This window comes from Fundulus heteroclitus, chromosome 15 (assembly GCF_011125445.2).
Source record: "Fundulus heteroclitus isolate FHET01 chromosome 15, MU-UCD_Fhet_4.1, whole genome shotgun sequence".
Lineage (NCBI taxonomy): Eukaryota > Metazoa > Chordata > Actinopteri > Cyprinodontiformes > Fundulidae > Fundulus > Fundulus heteroclitus.
The window spans coordinates 24,508,577-24,531,610 of record NC_046375.1 but is presented as its reverse complement, the minus strand read 5'-3'; the positions used below and the strand labels follow the sequence as shown (position 1 = coordinate 24,531,610).

General features: G+C 42.1%; 1 protein-coding gene across 1 annotated transcript in view; it reads right to left on the bottom strand.

Moving 5' to 3' along the window:
- emilin1a (elastin microfibril interfacer 1a) overlaps positions 1-23,034 on the bottom strand; it is a 39,503-nt gene that overhangs the window by 493 nt on the left and 15,976 nt on the right. Inside the window, exons 2-12 of the mRNA XM_012878104.3 lie at positions 16,796-16,912; positions 13,550-13,737; positions 13,341-13,440; positions 12,793-12,901; positions 11,593-11,760; positions 7,790-9,067; positions 5,336-5,750; positions 4,869-4,985; positions 3,346-3,363; positions 3,115-3,249; positions 1-357 (exon numbers count right to left, since the gene is read on the bottom strand). The exon at positions 1-357 is cut by the window's left edge and continues 493 nt beyond it. Of these exons, the coding sequence (XP_012733558.2) occupies positions 47-357; positions 3,115-3,249; positions 3,346-3,363; positions 4,869-4,985; positions 5,336-5,750; positions 7,790-9,067; positions 11,593-11,760; positions 12,793-12,901; positions 13,341-13,440; positions 13,550-13,737; positions 16,796-16,912 (2,956 nt within the window). The 3' untranslated portion in view covers positions 1-46. The remainder of the gene's footprint in view (positions 358-3,114; positions 3,250-3,345; positions 3,364-4,868; positions 4,986-5,335; positions 5,751-7,789; positions 9,068-11,592; positions 11,761-12,792; positions 12,902-13,340; positions 13,441-13,549; positions 13,738-16,795; positions 16,913-23,034) is intronic.

Genomic DNA, 23,034 nt, shown 5'->3' with positions numbered 1-23,034 from the left:
AACGCAACAAGACAAACTCATACTCTGGAATCATACTGCCTCCAGTCTAGTACAGCAGTATCCCACTGAAGATGGTTAGAGGTTCAGGGGAGTAGGCCAGCGTGCCCGTCACCAGGTCGATGCAGACCGTGTCCCCGGGCTCTAAGGCCAGGATGATGTTAAACACAGCCACAGCTCCGGGGATGTGTTTGACCTCGGCCATGGGCTTCTCCAGGTCTTCGGGCTCATATCCCGCCGAATCCACCCGGGCGATGCCGACGTTGGACTTGGAGAGCACCGCCTCGATCTTCATGTTTTTGTGACCTGTCAGGATGCCGCTGAAAAAGTATCTGCCGCGTAGAGGTGCCGTGAACGTGCCTGTAGAACGAAACTGGGATTAGTGCATTGTCTGTGTGTTTATAGGTGCACAGAGCGGCAAAAAGTATTCAACCCCTTCCACGTTTCTCCTTGTTTCCCACTTTCATATTTAAGATAAAAGCTCGGATATCAGCAAAAGACTATCAGATTTAGAAAATTTATCTTAATTTATTAAGGGAAAAAGGTATCAACAACAAACCTCCCCCTACAATGCCTTGCAGGGGTATTCATCACCCGCGGCTTAATTGTTTCATTCCAACCTGTAATTTAAAGAGGCATCACACCAAGGAGCTCTCCAAACAAGTCAGGCTGTAGTTAGAAAAACAAAATCTTTGATTTTCCCCTGGGCCACCGTCAAATCCATCATCTTCTAATGGAAAGCACATGGAACCACAACAAACCTGCCAAGAGAGGGCCCCCCAGAAAAACTCACACACCGGGCCAGGAGGGCATTAATCCGAGAGGCAGCACAGACACCAAAGGTAACCCTGAGGGAGCTGCAGAGCTCCACTGCAGAGACTGGAGGATCTGTACGCTCCATAAAGCTGGGCTTCGTGGAAGAATGGACAGAAAAGGCCATTAATTAGTGTTAAAAATAAGAAGGGATGTTTTGAGTTTGCCAAAAGGCATGTGGGCGACTACCCAGAATGTTTCGTTTTTCTGTTTTTTAGTTAAAACAGGCTTGACAGCGATGGCGGCGCAGGGTTCTGCAGCAGCCGAGGCTCTTCGGTTTGAAAAAACAACAACAAAAAAAAAGGCAGACCGAAGTGTCCAAAGAGAAATTGGGGAAAAATAAAATACTCTGATTATCTCTGACTCTGATTCTCTGATGTGGAGGAAGGTGTTCTGGTCAGATGAGACAAAAATTTTGGCCACCGAGAAATGTCTGGCCCTAAGGAAACCTTCCCCATAGTGAAACACGGTTGAGGCAGCATCATGCTGTGGGGATGTTTCCCAGCAGCAGGGATGTTCAGGTATGTTTCTTAAATCACTTGGTGCAAAGGAATCCATTTTAATTCCAGGTTGTGAGGTAATAAAAAAAACACATCATGAATGCACTGTTATTGATCATAGCTTTTTCAAAACTGAGTTTAACTTTATTTGTAACATCTGTTTAATGAACTAAGCACTTAAATAGAACCTGGAAGGCAACATAAAGTAGGCTGAAGGGTCGCTAAAGAACCCAGAACATCTATAGAGCTGCAGGTCTCACTTTACCACAGTTAAAGAATCATGCAACATCCACTTTTTTTAACCCGGAACGTTTTGCTGTGTGCTTGGGGTCTCTAGGAGGGAAGAGAATTATAATTCAGTCCATCAAGTTACTGTGCAGAAATCTTTATTTTCTGCTTGGGTCATATTTTGGTCACACACCGTTCAGAGAAGTGGAACGCTCTGTGACTTGGAGGGGTGCGGGGAGTAAAGTGCCTGATTGGCATCCAAAGAGACCACGTTATACTTTCACTTTATATAGACCACAACCGAAGGATTTGAATGTGAAAAGGAGGCATTAAAAAGAACGATATGTCCGTTTCAATGGCAGTGTTTATGATTTACCCATAGCAAAGATGCTAGGCAAAAGCTAGCATCCATGGTAAGGTTCCAGAGCCAAACCCACTGCTGAGTACGACCCGTCTCACATTTTCCTAAAAACATCTGGATTATCCTCAAGCCTGGCGAGACAGATTAGCTGCCCTTGGAATCTGAGCTTCCCATTACATTGGATATGAAATTAACATCATGTCAAAAACCCACCATCATACTGAGAGTCAAACGTAGTGGCAGCATAGTCTGGTTCTGATCTGCTGCTTCTGTACCTGGATGACTGCTGTGATTGATTCTGCTCTCCAACATGAAATCCTGAACGAGAATATCTGGCCATTAATTCTTGACCGCAGGTTCAAGTGCACTTGGGTTATGCGGCAGGAGAACGGTCCAGAGGACTGTAAAGTCCACTTCTCAACGGACAAAAAACAAAAACAAAATGAAGGATTTGGAGTGGCTGTTCATGCCCAAAAACCCTCCTAATGTGGCCAAATGGAAAAGGTTCTGCAAAGCAAAAGTGAACATTTGTGGGCCTGTTTCTCTTCTAAAGGCACCGGGCGTCTTGTTAAGAGGGAATGGGATCATCAACTGGATGAAACCTGGAAATATTGAACTAAAACAGTGGATTCTACCGGTAAATTAGAAACGGGTTGCCATTGGGCCTTATAACAATCCAGATGATATTGCCAGATGATCCCAGACACGGCTCACCTAACACAAACATCAACCTTGTTCGTGACCGTCTCTGTCCCTTTACCTAAATGCTAGAGGAAACCTGAGGGGAGCATCAGGAAGGACAGGGACTTTGGAGCATCTGGAGAGATCGTGCTAGAAGGAATAGTGAAAAATCCCTCCCCAGGTACAATAATCCATATAATTATTTTGTAAGTTGGACCGTTAAAATGCATAACATATAAATTTGCAAAGATATTTCCATTAAAAGGGTTAATTTTGTTAACATAAAAAAACACCCACACACAGTAAGTAAATCATCCCAAACTGACAATATTACTAATTACAACTTTGTTATTCTGATTACTAATGGTGGCTAGATTTTCATTTAATTTGACTAGTAATTATAGTGAAAACAACTGCTCATGTTTAAATCTGTCAAACAGAACCTTTGAACCAGAATAAAGAAAACATCTGGAGTTTTTCACACCATAAACCGAGTCAAAAACCAATAGAAAGGCTCGAAGCACTAAAACACACCTGTTTTAGGGTTGTAGGCATTATTTTCGTTGACAAACACCTCGTTGAACTCTATAGTTCCCTTTTTCCGCATCGGAAGTGTCAGTGCAGCAGAGAAAGAGAGGCGTGGCACGTGGGCATCAGACCCTTGAAGACCTGTTGATAAAGCAGAAACCCAGAGAGGAGCTTAGAGAGAGTTCCAGAACAAAGTGTAGTGAAGGCTTTCATCCGCTCAGTGAGCAAAACACATACCCTGTTCTCCTCTGAGCCCTGGAAAGCAAGAGGAAACACATCAATGTCCATCAATGCCATTCACTGACATTTCTACATACAGAGCCTGGCAAATATATTCCCACCGCTTAAACTTTTCCAAATTGTGTCACATTCTAATCACAAACTTCATTGTATTCTATTGGGATTTCATGAGTAAGACCATCACTAAGTGGCAGATAATTGTTTAGTGGAAGGAAGTAAAACACGGTTGGCGGTTTTTGGGGGGTTGCGTTCAGATCCCCTGAGTCAACACTCATCTTTCAACACAACCACACCTGCAAGAAGTTAACGGCATGACTCTACCAGCTTTGCACATATAGAGCATTTTGCCTATTCCACTTTGTAAAACAGCTCTGTCAATTATTCACAAACAATAAGCCCATGAAGAAAATCCTCCCTACAGCACAATGCTTCCTCCACCATTTTTCAAAGTGGGGGATGGTATCTTCAGGAGGATGTGTGGCGATTCCTCACTTCCTCCTATTTTTATTGTAGAGCAAAAAAGTTTCATTTTGGGCTCATCTGACCAGAGAACCTCCTTCCAAATGGGTGCTGTGGCCCCGCAGGACACGTAAAAGACACGCTCGTCCATATGACCAGCTATCTGGAATGAATGGCTAATAGTGGCCCTGTCGACCAGGGCCGGATTGTCCATAAGGACCAGTGGGCCAGTGCCCAGGGGCACCAACCATGGGGGGGCACCACATGACACATGCTTTAAAAATATATTTTTCATAAATTGTTATATTATTTACTTGAAATTGTTGAAAGACCATGCATTATTCGTTTTGTGAACACTGATGTCACAATAATAATAGATGATAAATAAATCAAGATTTTTTTCATTTCAACATTTTAAAATGAGATATTTGAATATTGCTCACTGCTCATATGCCTACATGTAGTTGTGTAAGTCAGGAAATAGTAAATTACATTACTGAAATCCCCTTGATTATGTCTGATGTTTTTGACCGGAGGACAGCACGGGTAAGGCGGGGGGGTAGGGTTAGGGTATAGTGCCCAGGGGCACCACATCATCTTAATACGGGCCTGCTGTCAACAGATTCTCCCCCTGAGCTGTGGATCTCTGCAGCTCCTCCAGAGTTACCATGGGCCTGGTGGTTGCCTGTCTGACACACACTGCGTCAGATGTTCAGATCTGGGATAATTTTTGATAACCGAACTTGCTTTAAACGTCACAACTTTCTCCCTGACCTGAATCCTTGGTTGGTTGGTTGCTCTGGATTTTATTCAACTGCATCAGAGTTAAAGGGGATGATAAGAAACGCCTGACACCGACTTCCAGTTTAAACCTTCTCTTATCTCCCTTTGACGTCACAACTCTGCACTACGTCGTGTCTCTATCAGAAATCCTAACAAAATACATTTAAATGTGTGATTAAATGTGACAAAGTCCCACAATACACTGTTTATGTTTTAAGGAGCACACTGTGCCAGCTCAACATGACCGATCACTGGTAGACCCTCTGGTTTTTCTGTACCTGGGGGTCCCACTGGTCCCTGTCTGCCGTCCTTGCCGGGAGGCCCCACCCGTCCTTGGGGTCCAACAGGACCCTGCGGTCCGGGCTCGCCTCTTTCTCCTCGAGGGCCTGGTGGACCTGAAGGAATAGACGATTTAGAGATAGCGCGGCTCCGAGACACCCATGGAAATTCCTGTTAGGCAGTGATAACGGTTCTGAGGGGTTTTCCAATGAGTACATTAAGTCAAGAAAGCCAAGACATTTAACCCGGCTAGACTCCAGATGCGTCTTTCACACTTGTGTTTACAGGAAGCTATCCTTTAGACAGACTACAGACTTTATAGGCTTTTAAGTGAATCCTTTTAAACGTTGACAGCCTGGATTCATTCTTTGGTCTATTTTAACCTCAGCCAAACATGCCTTCCATCACATAAGTGCGTCCTCTCGGCCAAAAGTGAAATCCCATGCTCCCTTTCCCCTACACTCACCCCTAAAGTCCTGCTCCATGAAAACAGAGAACCGCCTGCCCAGGTCCAGCACAGAGGAGTTCAGCATGTGCATCCTGGAGTGGACGCGGCCCAGCTGGATGTTCTGGATATTGTCAATAAGCTCTCCTTGGGACGTCACGGTGACATTGAGCCCATTAACGCAGCTCCACAGGCCAGACACATGTCTGTTCAGGCCCTCTTTGATTTTCTCCAGGCTGAGTGTGAAGGAGTCCAAGCGGCCGCAGACTCCCTCCAGCTTGAGGAGCCGGCGGTCCAGGCCGTCACTGGACCGCCGGCACTCCCCCACCTCCGTCACATAGTTGCTCCTGATTATCTGGATCTCTCTGCCCAGATTGCCAAACTGAAGCTTGGAGTCGTCTACATGGTCCCTCAGCTCTTTCTGCAAGTTGTTCACCTTAAAGAGAAAACAGAAACTTTATGTATTATGCGTTTGAAAGTTTCCTTTTTCACACACCGACTGTTTTTGGATCTTTGCCGCAATTTGTTTTCCTGCGGCATCTCACACACTCCACCTTAAACATTTTGTGCTGTACTTCTATACTTTCATAACTGCATTAATATGAGAGAAATATCCAAGTTAGTCATAATGGATGCTTGACTGAGCCATGTTTTTTACAGTATGCACAGAAAATCAATGTTTAATGTCATACAGATGAATAAAAAACAAGCATGCAGATCGGTCATTTGACAGGTGGTCCGTCTTATTTCATGGAAAATGTTTCAAATGCAAGATGACAAAGTAGCTTTGGACTAATGGGTCATTTCACATTGAAGCAAGACAAGAATGAGGAAATTTATATACATTTTTTTATTCAATTTTGTGGTTGGCAGAAAAGAGAGTTGATGTATTTTTTTTATATATAAAGCCAAACAACCACAGGAAATAAATAAAGCTGATAGTTTACTAGTAAGGTCTGATACAGGCATCGCTGCAACACGCTGACGCTGGATTTCAGGCAAAAGGAGACCCAACCAAGTGTTGGATTCATATACTGTCAGTGCATGGATAAACTTTCTCTGTATTAAAACTTGTTTTTTTTATAGGTAATAAGAAATGTTTTTACTTTCTGTGATGCTGCATTTTGGGTTCTCATGAACTGTAAGCCATGCTCGACAACATTAAAAGACATAAATGCCTAAAATGACCTTGTATGAAATACCAAATATTGACTCTTTTAATATTATTTTTAACCGTTCTTAAGCTTTCTTTGCTTATATTGAATGATGTAAATGAGCTAAAAGCTATAACCTGGTACAGCGCATTAAATGGGACAATCATGTTTAAATACGGTACTGCCCCTTTTTAAATAAAGTTTACGTTAAAGAACCAAAGAAGCTGTTCACATATAAGGTGAAACATCTTCAACAATCAACAAATTAAGTCCAGTTACCTTCTACTGACGAACCTAGCAAAGCTATAATGTTTTCGGAAAGTAGTGGCGGTTGGTGGTCCCACGAACAACATAATCAAGCATGAACACAAAGCATTTTATAGGGTTCAAGGTTACAGCAGGTTTATATGGGCTTATGGTCAGTTCTATGCCGACTTTAAAGAAGCAATAAGCAAAATTTCATTATTTTAGATAGAAAGAACTAAAAAAAATAGCTTTGTGAGAACTAAAGGTATCTTTTTAGATGGACTATGGTTAAACGTCACACACTATCTCTCTGTGTTGTTCTCCAATCTCTCGTTCACATGGCCGTGCCGACTGCGCGTGCGTAATGTGCAGATACCTGGACGTGGACAGCTGCCACTCAGCGATTACCCACTCCCTGCCCATACAAGGCCACCGCCAGGCACAAAATGGCGGAGAGAACGGCCGTCAGATCTAAGCGTTCTCTTGCTAACAGTGTTATAAAGTTAGGAGTTACTTACTTCTTCACTAAACATGTTTAGGTGATGCAGTTTTCCTGTGTATTTATCCTTTGCAAATAGGCTCATGGGTGAGTAAGGGGAAATGGGTGCCGAGTGCTGAAGCGAGATGAAGACAGGAATGGCTTGATGCACACCTTGTTTTGGTCTACAGACAGTGCTCAAGCTCCACCCAGTGGTGAAGTATCAGGTATCGCTCCTTTAAAGGGTCTATCCAAAAGGCAATAGTTTTCACCTGATCATAATCAAACATATTAGTATCTTGTCAAAAGTAAATGTGACATTTTAATTCTGCGGTTCTTCTAGTAGAGCGGTAGTTAAAATGGATCTTTAGACCTACACTAGATGTTAATGACCAAGATGTTATACCTACCAGATGAAGTACATAGATTGTCATGATAGAGGCAAAGTGATATTTTCCTACTACTTTTCTGCCCAATTTTCCAGTAAACTACTCGCAATAAGGGGTACTCTATTTTATCCATAATCAAAAATAAGATTGGAATGTGGTAATATACTGTTTTAGGTTTAATACTAGTGATAATATTACAGTAGCTTACCACAGAGAAGGTGTTGTCGTTGGTGTTAGACAGATCTATCAGCGTGGTACCATGTGTCTTCACAGTCCGTCCCAGGTCCTTCAGTGAGCTATTAATGGAGTTACAGGTGACCATGACATTAGCCAACTCTCCTTGGATGGATTTTAGATCGCCCCCTAATTTTCCACTGTGGAAAGTGTGACCATCCAACCGTTTCTTCAGGTCATCGATGTTGGTTTTACACTGTCCTTTACATTCCTCCACGTCCTCTCTAAGTCGCCCCACCTCTTCCTGAAGGTTGGAGCAAACCTGTGAGCAGGTGGATTCCCCGGAGTCGACTCTCCTCCGCAGATCATCCAGTTCCTTCTGGCACTTGTTGAGGCCGACGGTCGTGGAGCTGTTGAGCAAGCGCAAGTCCTGCTTGATGTCGCGGCAAACAAGACAGTCCTCGAGATCTCTGCCCAAAGTGTCCATCTCTGTGACAATGCGGGTGAAGTGTTCACTGTTCTGTCCAGTCACAGCTTTTATCTTGTTGATGTCGTTGGTTAGGTCGATCACTCTGCCAATCAGGGAGTCTCCTGTCAGAGACAGGTTGTTAAGGGTGTTGTTAAACCTCTTGATGTGCTCCTGATTGGTCACAACTCTCCACTCCAAGGTTTTTACAGTCTCATCTGTTGCTGGGCCTTTTCCATTGTGCCCACAAGTCTCATTGCACATCTTTGTGGTGGAGGTAAGCCTTTTGTCAAGGAATGTTGTGATGCCCTCCAGCCGGTTTAAACGCCGGCTATGGTCTGTCACTGTGTCTTTAAGATCTGTCACATCCAGGTCTATGTTTTCAATTTTAGAGGTGTGGTCGTCCAGCTTACCAAGGACCGTATTACTCAGCTGGGTAAAATCTCTTTGGATGGTTTCTTTCAGGTTGCTCCCAGTGTTAGTACACCTCTGCTCTGTCTTCCTCAATGTGGTATTCAGCCTCTTTTCCAGTTCTCTCAGCCTGCTGTTAAAACGATCCTCAGTGACCCGTCCCTTTCCTCCACCCGTCCCCGCGAGCTCCTTATCCAGCCGCCCCTTGATGCTGTCGCACTTGTCTGAAGTGGACGTGAGTCGCACGTCTACATTCGACAGCCTTTTCTCCAGGTCGGTGATGGTGCCGCAGCAGTCCTGGGAGTGCTCGTTTTCTCTGCGGAAGATTTCCAAGTTCTGCCTGATGTGTTGGTCCATGGAGCTGATCCTCTTCTCCAAGGCGCTGATCCTTTCTCTGTCCTCAGCCTGCTGTCGTCTCAGGTCCTCCACACCGGCCTGGAGGAAAACATGATCATCATATGACAATAACTTGGGACGTCAAGTTAATGCAAACTCAATAAAAAGGTCAATACAAAGACATTTACCAATTACCACTGCCATACATTTGACGTTGCAAAGCATAACGACTGTATAATCAATGGTGAAAATAATTCACTTGCTAAGTGAAATGTTTTGCTTTGTTTCCCGTTGAAGGAAAAGTTTCTCTCTGGTCATGTCGTGGATCCTTCTCCATAAAACAGAGAAAATGATTATGTGTCCTGTTGAACAAGATGCCCTTTTCTATTAAATGTGAAAAGCGCAGCGTACGTTTTGAGACAAATTTGCACGGGGAATTTCAGATTACCAGGGTTTTATTTTTACGGAAAAAGGTCGGGGGTCTAAGTGCAGGACATCAAGCCTATGGCTTTATTTATTGGGAAGGAGTTGTGTGCAGCAAGGCAAAACAGTCTGCCGCTTGGAGAACTAAAGAGCAGGAAGGAGATGGGTGTACAAAAGAAAAGAGTTATTTTTAGCGGAGAAAGTACACCTCCAAATGTCATCTGTGCAGTCAGTTCATCAGGGTGTTGAGTGTATATTCAATCGACTTTTAGAGTTGTCGGGAGCAGCAGAGCTCCACTGACGTTGGTGCAGCATTTAGTCAACCAGTCTGTGATTTCCTGAAGACTGGATTAGTTCATCGCAGCTGCAGCGTGAATATAAAGCACTTTTTAAAGTTTGTGGGGAATATCTGCAAGTACCAGAAATGAAATGTGAAAACCTGTTCTGAATGTTTTCGGCATTTTAAGTTAATAATTTATATATAAAAAAATAATTGCCACAGTTCTGTAAGACTGATATTTTAATGGATTACTAAAGATCAAATGGAGCTCTTTAATTTCATTGCACACAGAAAGCACATATTTACCTAAGACTGACTGTTCATGTGAACCTAAGTTGGTGGACTGTGATCTGTTTACCAGGCATGAAACACACCTGAAAGAAAACAATTCACTAATTATCTCGTATTACAAACAACGAAAGTTTTGTCTCTAAAAAGTGCTTGGCTGCTGATCGAACCACCGATCAGAGCAACGCAAATATCCAATATGTCCCGTACGGGACCCTTCAAATCCTGTCAAATTACGATAGGTCCCAGCTAATACGGGGCAGTTGGAGTGGCAGGATACAGTTTCTCAGTCTGCCTTTGTCTGTTTGGTCCACCGATCTCCATTTATTCACTGGATTGCTGATTCGCCGTTGGTAGTACACGTTGCTGTGAAGCCACCAGCCGCCATCTTGGTACTCCCTATTTTCCTCCAGTAACTAAGGAATATGTGTGCTACAGCATCGAATAACGATTTTCTCATGTTCAGAGGGGGCTTAAGACTTTTAAAATGTCAAATGCCATATACTTTTATGTTATGTACTAAAACTATCAAGTACTGAGAAAGTCATATCAGACATTTTTTTGTTTAAATATATATATATATATATATATATATATATATATATATATATATATATATATATATATATATATATATATAGCATGCAAAATATTTCAGCACATGACTTTCTCAGTACTTGATAGTGTTAGTACATCCACTGACTGTAAAATTACCTGTGAAACGTTTTCCCACAGCCAGAAAACTGCTTGTTGTTGCAACCAAATCCTATGGGATTGTGTGAGAGTAGGGAGTAGCAAGATGGCGGCCAGTGACTTCAGTTTTTCAGGCCTATCAGCAATCCAGTGAATAGAGATCAGTGGTTTGGCCTATAGTGTCTTCTTGCCACCACCCACTGGACCGGATATGTACTGCAGTTTTCCTCACAACATCCTCATACATTTACATAAACGACCCCTTGCATATGGAAATGCATCAAACTTAAAAGCCCCAGAATATGGTTTACCCCAGGAAACCAAAGCCTGGGGCTTTAAATCCAGGGGATGGCAATGAAAAGGGGCTAAGGCCATTAGTCAATGCGCAAGAGAGAAAATTGAGGAATTTATTGTTTGAGAAACAGGGAAATGACTATCAGGAAGACCTTGTCCAAAATTTTAAAATATGAATACATAAAACATGTTGCAGTTTTCTAGAAATGTTTATTTTGTTTTTTCTTATGATATAGATGCAATTTTCATATATTCTTGAGGCCACTAAAGCTCCGTAGTGTCACTTTTCCCATTTAATCATTGGTTTAACTCTTATATTAGAGTTACGATATTGGAGAATCTTGTTTCTTCAAAACATTGCATAACTGATCAAAGTTTGCACAAGACCCAACTATTATACTTCCTCTGACATTTTTTTGTTTAAATGGTCAGAAAAATCAAAGGTAGATTCACCTTTGTTAGAGAGTTATGTATTTATTTTATTTTGTATGACAATCTGCATGACTCGCGTTAGGTTTTATTGCTTTAGGCTGCATGGATCACAAACAGTACAGCATGAGCAGTACAGCAGGACAACATCTACACTCCATCTATACAACAGTATCTAAATGGCTTTTTGATTTGACTACAGTCTAATGAGTTTTACCTGACAGGAAGAGCAGGACAGAGAGACCCGTCGCTCCAGCTCGGTCAGGATCTCCTCCTTCAGCGTGTTCAGCTGGTTCCCTCCGCCTGTCTCAGCTTTACCATCCAACTCATTTCCACCTCCGTTCACCAAATGGTTGTTGATGGTCACCAGCGTCTCATCGTGGACCTAAATCACACAATCAGCGATTATGGCCTATGCTTCTGGTGCATAGTTAACAGAAGAGACAGACGTGGCAGATGATACGAAACTCAGCCTTTAGTTTTTACATGTTTTCATAGCAGGACACAGAAAAAAGTCACATAACTCAAACCATGTCTTAAAATTGGGTACATTAAATCTAAGATAAACAACAACAAGTCTAACATATTAAGAGTGGACCATTTTCTTAGCAATATACTGTCCTTCATAGACGTGCTGCTGTGTTTTAGTGTTTTGGTCGTATCCATTCAACGGGTCCGGTTCCCAATGCAGCTGCAAATGGAAGTCTCCCTTGTTCAGTCTTTTCCTAATGTCACTGTCATGAATGCATAACATGCTGCCCATAGAAAACAGGGAGGAAATAATGACATTCCACGAACTGGAAGCGATGAAAGCACGGGACAGAAAGCAGACCGCGAGGTTGCCAAGAAGTGGACTGCAATACCGAAGGAGCTGCACAGATTTCTGACAAGTGCTGATTGTGATCCACATGTGACAACAATCAGCTGTATTGTTCATACTGTATGTCTGGACTAAAAAAAGTAGGGATGAAAGATAGAGGCCCTCTCTTCCAAAGAAAACATCCAGAGCTAGAAGCTTCTAAATTCTTGTGGGAAAATGAGTTATTGTCTGATAAACGTTTGATATCAAATGGTATGTTTGGCTCAGAGACAACACTGCACATCAGCAAAAGAGCGCCAGTGAAACACGGCGATGGCAGGATTATGCTCTAGGGTAGCATTTCTTCAAATAGAACAGGTGGTTTTCGACATGATTGGGGAAAATCGCGAACAGTCCCACATCCCAGTCAGTTTTAAAGCCTTCAACGTCCTGCTAAAAAGCTGAAGACGGAGAGGGATTTCATTTATCAGCGTTATCGTGAGTCCAGACATACATTCAAATGAATAAAAGAGAGGCTTGTGGTCGGAGGAGAAATGCGCTGGAAGGGTTGGAATGCCCCAGCCAATGACCAGAGCTAAATCTGATGTTGAGGATTACCTGCGTTCTGTTGTAGAGATGGTCCAGCTTAGTTTGGATGCTGTTGATGGTTTCTTTCATGAATGGCTGAGCTGAATCCGCGGCAACAGTTGCCCCATTCAGGCCGGGACTATAAACCAGAACATGTAGAGTTGTATGGGCTTAAATACAGATCTGGGATAAAACATTAAAACATGAGCATTTAGCACTGGATTGTTTTCCTAAACACATTTCTGCAACGGGGAAGTATCCTGTGGACAAAAAGCAAGACACTGATTCTGTAGTTAATTTACATGCAATCATAATATCTTGTTCAGAATGAACTATTTATCCCCTGCTGTCTGTATATTTGAGTGGAAAAGGATAGCAGCTCTCCAAAACTGACCAACAGCCACAAACATTAACACACAGTAAATTATACACAGCGTGCTCAGACGCTTGGTTAAGGAAGTGCAGAAAAACTAACATATCAGTGCATGCCAGGTTTGTGTAAACAGAATGAAAGCACGCAGGTGATGACACTTCACACAGTTATACATGCACTTGATGGATGGACAACATTCACATACAGCTTTTGGTTGATGCCATCAATGGTGGTCTTCATGTTGTGGAGTTCTTTTTTAAGGCCGGTGATTGTGTCCTGCAGCTGCTGGATTCTCTCGCTCTCGCCTCAATTTAAGAAAAAAAGAAATGTCGTTTTTTTTATGTAAACGGAGCATAAAGTCATCCCTTTTCACTTGGAATGATTTTGGTTTTTAACTTCCTTTAACCAGCCTACCTTGCTCACCCTTCTTTCCACCCCCGGTCTGTGTGGTTTGAGTCTGTCCTCCGTTGACCCGAGTGTCAACGGTCCCGTGAGGACCTTGGTGGCAGTCTTCCCCTGAGTAACCGTGGCAACACTTCCACTCCATTTCCGTCACCATCTTGTAAGCTACCTTGTACCTTGGCCTCCTATAGGTCCGGTAGCTGGAGATCACACAGAAAGGACAAATTATTCATCAAACTGGATCATGAAAGTAACTTTTTTTACATAATCATCTTTATATATATATATATATATATATATATATATATATATATATATATATATATATATATATATATATATATATATATATATATATATATATATATATATATAAACACTGTATATTGAGGAAGAACACAGAACGTTCAATTAAGGCTGTAAATTTATATTAAATTTATAATTTAATATAAAATATCAGTGCTTATTGATGTTATTCTTTTATTTCTCAGCTAACTTCCAACAGAAGTCCACTGCACTTATCTCACTCTGTATCAGAACAACTTGTTCATAAATAGTCTCTGGAAATATGTAAAAATGTTTTATTTGGAAGCCACTGCTGCGGTTTTTCTCACGAATGTGTCGTTCAACTCTGTGCCTAAAGAGACACCCTGTGGCAGTAATAGCACAGTAAATAGGACAGAAAAAAGTAATAAAAGGTTTAAGCAGCATCAAATGGAGGCTGGCAAGGTTACACTGCGGGCCTCTCCTCTTCATGCCAATCCACAACCAGGCCTGTACGCTGACTGCTTTGGGAAGGTGGCAGAAAGGTCAGGCAATGGAAAAACAAATCCTTGTGAGGAGGAATGGATGTAGATCCCCGTAGAGCGAAAGAAAGAGAGCGAAAGAACGAGAATCCCAGGAACAAAAGCCAGAATAAGAAGAAGAGATTGTTTTTAAGGAGAAAGACTAGACCGTGGTGCCTGCAGCCCATGTTGGCTTCATTCTTAGCATAGCCCGGGTTTATGCCGAGGCCCTTGGCAGACATGAGGATCAAGCAGTCGGGCCAAGGCTGAAACAGAGGGAGAACTTCAAAAGAGGAAAAACATAAGCAGTGTTTGAGTAATGTTTTTTTTTTGTGCACACAACTCCCACATTTGGAAAAAATCATTCACCAAGTTCCATTTATAGCACATTTGGAGCTGGACTTGACTGTGTGGGTATTCCCTGGTGGGTTAGGGGACAGACTGAACTAGAACGCCACCTCGCCAACATGGAGACCCTGAGACTAGTACTGTGCCATGATCCTGGTGAGCTTGTCCGTGTTTGCTTATCTTCTCCATCCCCTCTAACCTCCAGCTGCTGATCTCCGCTGTGCTGCAGATTAACATATTTTTTTATTCATCTCACCAAGCCTCTACTAAACAGGACCAGCAAACCTCAATTCCCCACCTGATTGGTCAATGCTGGTTATAAATCGCCTACTTGGGTCTTGCATGAACCTGCTGCCAGATCAGATAAAGAATACCTTCATCTGGGTTTAAAAAAGGAAGCAAAGTTCCCAATACTCATTACAACTTCTGTTTCCAAAACCCCCAAAAGGATTGAGAACACAAAACATTCTATTCTGAATCATAACATAAAGAGAAATCATGAAATTGGTTTTCTCTCTAAAGAAAGAGAGGGAAAAGGAATCATAAAATGTTCAAAAACGATTCCGTATGAACCCTAACATTTACTGTAAAAACCCAAGAAGCTTTAGCTTTTCTATGAATCATAGTACAAAAACTGAAAAACCGCTGATTCCTAGATGTGTTTCACAGCCATGTTACATGGAGTCGACTGACTTCTGACACCAGAGAAGAGGAATTCCAGGTTAGGGTGATTAGACTACTTTCCACTGACGTTTTATATCAGATTAAGGTCCTAAGATTGGCAAGGCCACTCTGTAACCAAACTGGTTCTCACTTGCTGGTGTATATGGGGACTGTTCTCTAGCTGAAACACTCATTTCTAGGCATTTCCTCTTGGGTTTAAGGCAATATCCTCTTTTGAGCTGATTCCTGATCGCTGGTATGAGATAGAAAAACCCAGCACCATAAAATGAGAAACATGCCCATATCATGATGCCTGAGGCTTCACACTGGACTGTCGCTTATACTCAGTGTTTGAAGGTCGTCCGAGAAAATGTAGTCTCTATACCCAACAAGATCCCAGGCCAAAAATGGTGTTTTAAGCCATGAATATGAGTTCTTTGATTAATTGTAACCTATGCCAATGTTGCTTTTTTTTGCATTTGAAAAAAACTACATTGCAAGGAGCTTCTTTTTGATAGCTCAGCTTCATATCGGCCCTTTCTAATTGTTACAGGGAACTGTAGACCTTCCTTCTTCGGTCACCTTGAAGCTAATTATTAGTTTCATCTTGACCATTTTAGCTATTCTTTGAGCTAATTAGCTGATTGTTTTCAGGTTTCTCCCACATCTTGCTTATTATCTGTTTTCCATATTAAATCATTCGAACTTATTCTAGCTAGCCCTATTCATATGCCACTTATTTATATGTTTCTCCTTATTTATGTGTTTCATCCATCTCCACCAACCTTTTAATCGAAGTATAGTTTTCTTCTGAAAAATGCTTGGAACTATGCCCATTTTATTCAGAGTCCACAACAACCAGCATATAGTTGCTGCCTGTATCCCTAAATAATGAACACTTGTTTTACAACTGAATGAACTCCACAACCTATATTTTCCAACAGGCCTTCTTTCAATTAATGATTCATTAACACAGAATCATAGTGGATCTGTGGGTTTTCTGCTACTCAATTATACCCACTAATGATTATTTGGTATGGAAAATATATCTTTCACCCCCAAAACAGTGGTTGATCTTGTTAGTGATGTGGGAGTGCTATTAATCTGAACACAACTATACCTAGGTTACTTACCTCAGTCCAAGATAATCCACTGCAGCTCCCTCTCAGAGGTCACTCTCAGGCCATAACTCACCTGCGTGCCCCAAAACCGCAGTTTCTTTGCATTTGAATCAAACTAAGCTCTCAGAGGTTAGACTGAGCTGTAATCACACAGGCCACTGAATAAAAATGGCAAAAGATGAGGGAAATGAGGTTTTCTAGACAGGAAAGGAGAACATATGGCGGATGAACAAAGGATATAAACTGAGAGAAGAGAAAGTAAGAAGAGCAAGGATGAATACTGATATTAAGGTCTAGGAGCAGAAGGAGGAATTTGTGGAGACATAGAGGTAGATACTCACGCCACTCGGGGACACTGGCCCCAGGTACAGCGCTGATAGTCTGGCTTGACGTACGTCTCCACTCCGTCCTCCATAACACAGCTTACTGTCCTCGTCACCACATAGGCACACCAGTTCCTGTGAAATCACACACAGAACCAAGCAAAGTTCAGAATTGGGCGCAAACAGCCTTCCTCTCGTATACAGAACTCTGTTCCGCCCCGACTTCTTTTCTTTGGATCCGGGGGAAATAATAACAATCAAGTCTATTCACTCGTTGATTGTGAGGCTCCACTATAAGTTTGAGATCCGTATCTCAAATCCCGGTTTCAGCTGTTATTCTGCTCTCCAGAAATGGCTGCAGATGTCAGATCAGTTCAGGATAACTGCAGTTTCAAACAAACGCTGCCATTGTGTTCTCCTTCCAATGCTAACCAGCCCCCACTGAATCTTACACACATGCTACACACATCATTGTTGTGTTTAGACGGCATACCCCCTAAAGAAAAAAAAAACAGCCCAAACTCATTCATAACGACTTGCCTTCAATCCGGCATCTTTCAGTGCTGGAGAGCGTTACATAAGAACTGTTAGTTTGATAGAGTTGTCATTCTGCCACAGGACAATAGATGCAACCGGATGAACAGAAGGAAACTGCAGGAAAAGACTGGTGTGACTTTAGTCTGTAGCATTTACAGGGCAACTTTTTCACCATTTTCCTTCTTCCATTAAGTCCTGCTCTCAACAGACTTAGTTGATATGACTAAAGTGTGACCGTTTCCTTGCACTAATACCCAAACAACAGCAACAACAGTTGAGCCCCCTAGTTTCTTTAGTGTTGCTGTCGGAATTAGCTAAAAAATTACGACCACAACTCTTTCGTTGCCAAAACAGCCCTGGACATTTAAAACCTCCACTAGATCCCAGAAGATGAGCTGTGCTTACCGATACTAATATGTTAGCAGCAGATTATTTAGGTCCTGTAAGTTGTGAGGTGGGGCCTCCATGGATTTCACTTTTTTTTTTTTTTACTTGTCCCCAAGATGTTTGAATTGAGTGAAATCTGGAGAAGCTGGAGGCCAAGCCAACCCCACAGTGGCTGATGTGCTACTCAAACCATTCCTGAACCCTTTCTGTTTTGTGGCAGGGTGCAAAATCCTGCCGAAGGAGGCCACACCCTTAAGGTGTACACACGGGGGTGCACACAGTCTGCACCAATGCTTAGCTAAATAGTAAAACCAATTATCTCGGATGACAAGGCCCAAAATATGCCACCCAGAACAAGGCCCAAACCATCTTACTGACTCTGCCAGCTTGCCTTCTCCCCATAATGCCTCCTGGCACGTTAAGCTTTCTATGACCCTGTTACTGGTTAACCACCACTCCTTTTCAGTGGTACAGACCACTTCTGACTGGGAACAACCCAACGGTCTGCAGCTGTGGAAATTGTTCCGACCTATATCTCTAACTATCACATTTTTCCTTGTCAAACCCACTCTATTCCTCACACGTGCCCATTTTACCTGTTTTTATACATCAACTGCTAGGATGATCAGCAGGTCCAACACATGTAGCGTTTAACCCTCAAGAAATGTGTTTTTGGCTCCATAGCAACGACTCCAGTTATACTAGTGGTGTTGGTGGTTAACTACTCGCAATACATTTGACAAAGACGTATGTGTGCTACGAAACATGCGTCCTGATGTTAGCTTTCTAAGGTAAAACTCAACGTACTGTTTGAATTAGTGGCATATTTGGTCAACCATGACCCTGTAAAGCGGTTGGTTTCATAATAATGTAATTGAACTTTATTGATCTCCCAATGGAGAAATTCACATCTGCATCTTAACCCATCCCCTTGGGGAGCAGTGGGCTGCCTGGGGAGCAATTGAGGGTTAAGGGCCTTGCTCAGGGACCCAGAATGGCAGCTTGTGGGAGTTGAACTCAGAACCTGTGGGACCGAAGCTCTGTGTTCTAACCACTAGGCCACCACTCCCCTGTGAAGTTTCTGTGGGGACTTTGCATTCATGCTGGTCTAGAAATAAGACGGACATACCTAAACTTTAAAGAAATGTTCACTTTCTCTGGAGCTTCTTTGCTCTCAACAAAGTTTCTCAGAAAGGTCTTGTTCTAATTTAATTCAAATGGTTTCTCTTCATGTTTAAGCATATAATCATGACTCTCAGCAAATTTCTACATTTTAAGTAATATATAAAGCTTCATTAAACTGCTCCAAGTTGTCATTTTTCTGTAGCTAAATGAAAATATAATATGGCTACCAATTACAAGTTTAAAGGTTGAAACATTTTCACTCTATACTTAGACAACCCATGACCCATGAAGTGAAGGCAGTCAAATACTGTAATAAAATAACCAAACCATGGCTTTAAATACGCTCTAACCCAAAGTAAAGGTGACATTTTTACAACACTCCCACATTTTCTCTAACCGCCTGTAGCGTACTCCATGTGTCCTCATCCCCCTCCTAACCTCTGACCCTTAGAGATGTCTCCCTTGATATGAACAGCAGAATCATTTAAAACACAGACACAGTTCAGTCATTTTCTATCATCATTTTAATATTACCCAGAATCCCTACAATGCTATTTCTCTGTTGGTATTATGGACAATTAGTGTGTCTGAGCAGCTCTGAGGACCTTTAGGAAAAAAGCTAGAGCACACTAGGACTTTGTTCATCCTGGAGAGTCAATCAGCAGGCTCCATCTAAGTGTCTTCTAGTCTGTCAGCATGTCTCTGTCTCTATTTGCGCCGGCCTTTTGCTTCATATGCTCTTTGGATTAGCTGTATTTTAGCTACATTTACATTTTTTTTTAAGTCTTAAACTTTTCTTTTTACAATTTCTCGCAGTACAAAGACAACCTTCCATTTATTTTGATGGATTTCATGTGAAAGGCCAACACAAAGTAGTGCATTACTATGAAGAGGAAGGAAGAGTAAAACAAACCTTGGATTTTTTTTAAATACAAATCTAAAAAGGGTAGCATGCATTTATATTCAGCCTCTTTCACTCTGTTACTGTTAAAGAAAATCCAGTGCAGCCAGTAGCCTTCAGAAGTCCACCTATGAGTAATTTAATCTCAGTGTTAAGCCCAGCTGTTCTATGAAGGCGTCAGGGGTTTATTGGAAAACCTTGTTGAACAAAAAGCATCATGGAGACAAACAGGTAGTTGTAGAGAGGTTTAAACCAGGGTTAGGTTATAAGCAATATTCCAAGCTTTAAACAAACCTCACTGGGCATTGTTCTGTTCATCAATGAAAGACATGGGACCTACTGAGGACTGTCCATCGAAATTGAAAAGGCAAAAAAAAAGAACACTGTATTAAACAACCAGCCGGTAAAGGAGGCCCTTGGTAACCCATGAGGAGCTGCAGAGATTTACAGCTCGGGTGGAATGTGTCAGAGAGGATAACGCTTATTCATGCACTCTACAAACCTGACTTTTATGGTTGTGTAGCAAGAAATAAAGTCATAATTGGGAGGGGAAAAAAAGTTCAATGTTGACCGCAAGAAATGTAAAAGGACTGGGCAAACATGAGAAGATGGTATGCTGGTCAGAAACAAAACAAAATTAAACCATTTGGCTAAAAGTAAAGGTTTGGTAGACAACATATGACGTCATCTTCTGAAATATGGTGATGCTTTTCACGAGCAGCGACAGCAAAGCTTGTCTAACTTGATGGGAAGCTAAATCCTGATTAAGGCTAGACAAAAAGGTAGTGAGATGTGACAGAATACTTGAAAATGGGGGTGAAGGCTCACTTTCCATCCTGACCTTGAACACAGCCAGAGGAACAGTTGAATGGTTAAGATCAAAGACTATTCATGTTTTAGAATGGTCCGGTCAAAGTCCAGACCTAAATCCAAACAAGACTTTGAGGCAGGCTCACAGTGACACAGTGGGTAGCGCTTTAGCCATGCAGCAAGAAGGTCCTGGGTCCAAGTCCTACCCTTGTCCTGCATAGAGTTTGCATGTTCTCTCTGTGCATGCGTGGGTTCTCTCCGGGTACTCTGGCTTCCTCCCAAAAACATGACTGTTAGGTTAATCGGCCTCTCTAAATTCTCCTTAGGTGTGAGCGTGTGTGTGAATGGTTGTTTGTCCTGTCTGTCTCTGTGTTGCCCTGTGATAGACTGGCAACCTGTCCAGGGTGTACCCCACCTCTCGCCCAGTGAACGCTGGAGATAGGCACCAGCAACCCCCGCGACCCCATGAGGGATAAGCGTGTTGGAAAATGGATGGATGGATGGATGGACTTTGCGGCAAGACTTGAAAAAGGATGTTCCCAGACATTCTCCATCCACTCAGACTGAACCGGTGCCATTTTGCAAGGAAAAATAGGTAAAGATTTCTATCTGTAGACGGTAGAGACATCCAACAACACTTGCAACTTTAATTGCAGTGATGAGAGGTTCTACAAAGATGTTGTGGCTGTAAGATGACAAAATGTGAACAAAGTTCATGAGCTGTAATTACTTTTACCAAGCACTGTATGTGTTTTATTTCAGCAGCTCCCATTTTGTCAGACACCTGTTTCTTCTTGAGCCCATTGCTGAATAGTTTTTACTTCTCATCTTTCCCGATATTTTTTTTTTCTCAGTCTCTTTCTCAGTATTTCTCCTCATCCCCCCCATCCAAAAACACATGGCCCTTCCTCTCATACCAGAGCTTGTCTTACTGACATAAAGAGGTTATCATGGTTTGATCCTCCCAAAGCCTCATGGTCCACTCCACATGACCTCTGTGTAATGAACGTGGGAAAGTGAACATGACTAATTAACTCTCAGCCAGATTTTTACTGCTTTTTATCCGTTTAACCAAACAGGTATGATGACCATATTGTTTATATATTAGAGTATACAGTATGTAAAATAAACGTTATCATTTGAACCACAATGGGGGGAGTCTCAGGCATCACTGACAAAACAAGGGTTATTTTTTGTTTTTCAGAGCAATGAATGTTGTGAGAATAAATGAAAGTGGGTGCATGCTGCAATAAATATCTATTAATGAAAGTGGCTCTGTGGGAGGTACATGCGATCATTAGCTTGTAAAACATAACACAATGTTAATGAGAATATTAACGTGTGCAACGCTTGCAATGCACATTTTTTGAAAAAAACATTACGTAATGAACAGCATGAATCTCAAAAAATGCTTTTCCCCTCATGGTAAGTTTACTTGTTTAATGTGCATCCAAAAATGTTAAGAGGATAACGATGGGGCAAATAAAGAGACAAGAGAGATGTGACAAAATGTGAGAAAAACAACATCCACCTAAACACTATGGCGCACAGACAGCCCAGGGGTAATTATGTAGATTTATTGAAAAGGTTAAACTGCTGTAAAAATATTTCCATATAAAATCTGGTACTTTAGAATGTACAAAGTTATTTTCCTACTGTGCCCATCATCTGGAGTCAGATCCATCACATGGACAGTCACATCATGGAAACATCAGATTTGTTCTAGACCAAATACAAAACACACACACACACACACACACACAAACACACACACACACACACACACACACGCACGCGCGCGCAAATAAACTATTCAGACCCTTCTGTGCTGCAGATCCAGACCAGGCTATGGGATGGTGTGTCACTGATTAAGCGCCTTTGGCACGCTCGTTTCCGCTTTTCTGATGAAAGCTTTAGGCAGAAAAATGTACCGGTACTCCAGAGCCACATATGCTTTCTATGTTTTAGGCCCACATCTCTTCCAAAGATGCACTTCTCTCCACCTGGAAAACCTAACATCCTCTTACAAAGTCCTATTTTGCTATGCATGCTGCTGTAGTGAAGACATTTATTAGGTGTTTCCAAATGCAAGGAAAAAAATGGGTTTTGTAGAATATAAAGACCTACCACGTCTTTAAAGCTTGTCTGTTGCTTTTGATTCACTCCTGTTCTGAATAATGCATGTGTATTCAATCAAAGGGGTAGAATTCCCAGTGTTCTGCTGCATCAGGACCAGATACGTTAGTTTTATTGAAATGCCACCTTGTTGCTCATTTTTGACATGTCCAAAAGAATATGTGGTTTATCTGGAGATCAAACTGTGCATACTGCAGTCAGAGCTGGCCCAAGGGGGTGTGGGACTTTGGACAGAATTAGATTTTGGGCCCCTCTTTCTGTTAAGGACATCAGCACCAACTATCAGTGTTCAGTCGAGTGTTCACGGATCATTTGTTATCATCTGCTGAGATGTATATATGATCAAACCAAGCTCAAGCGC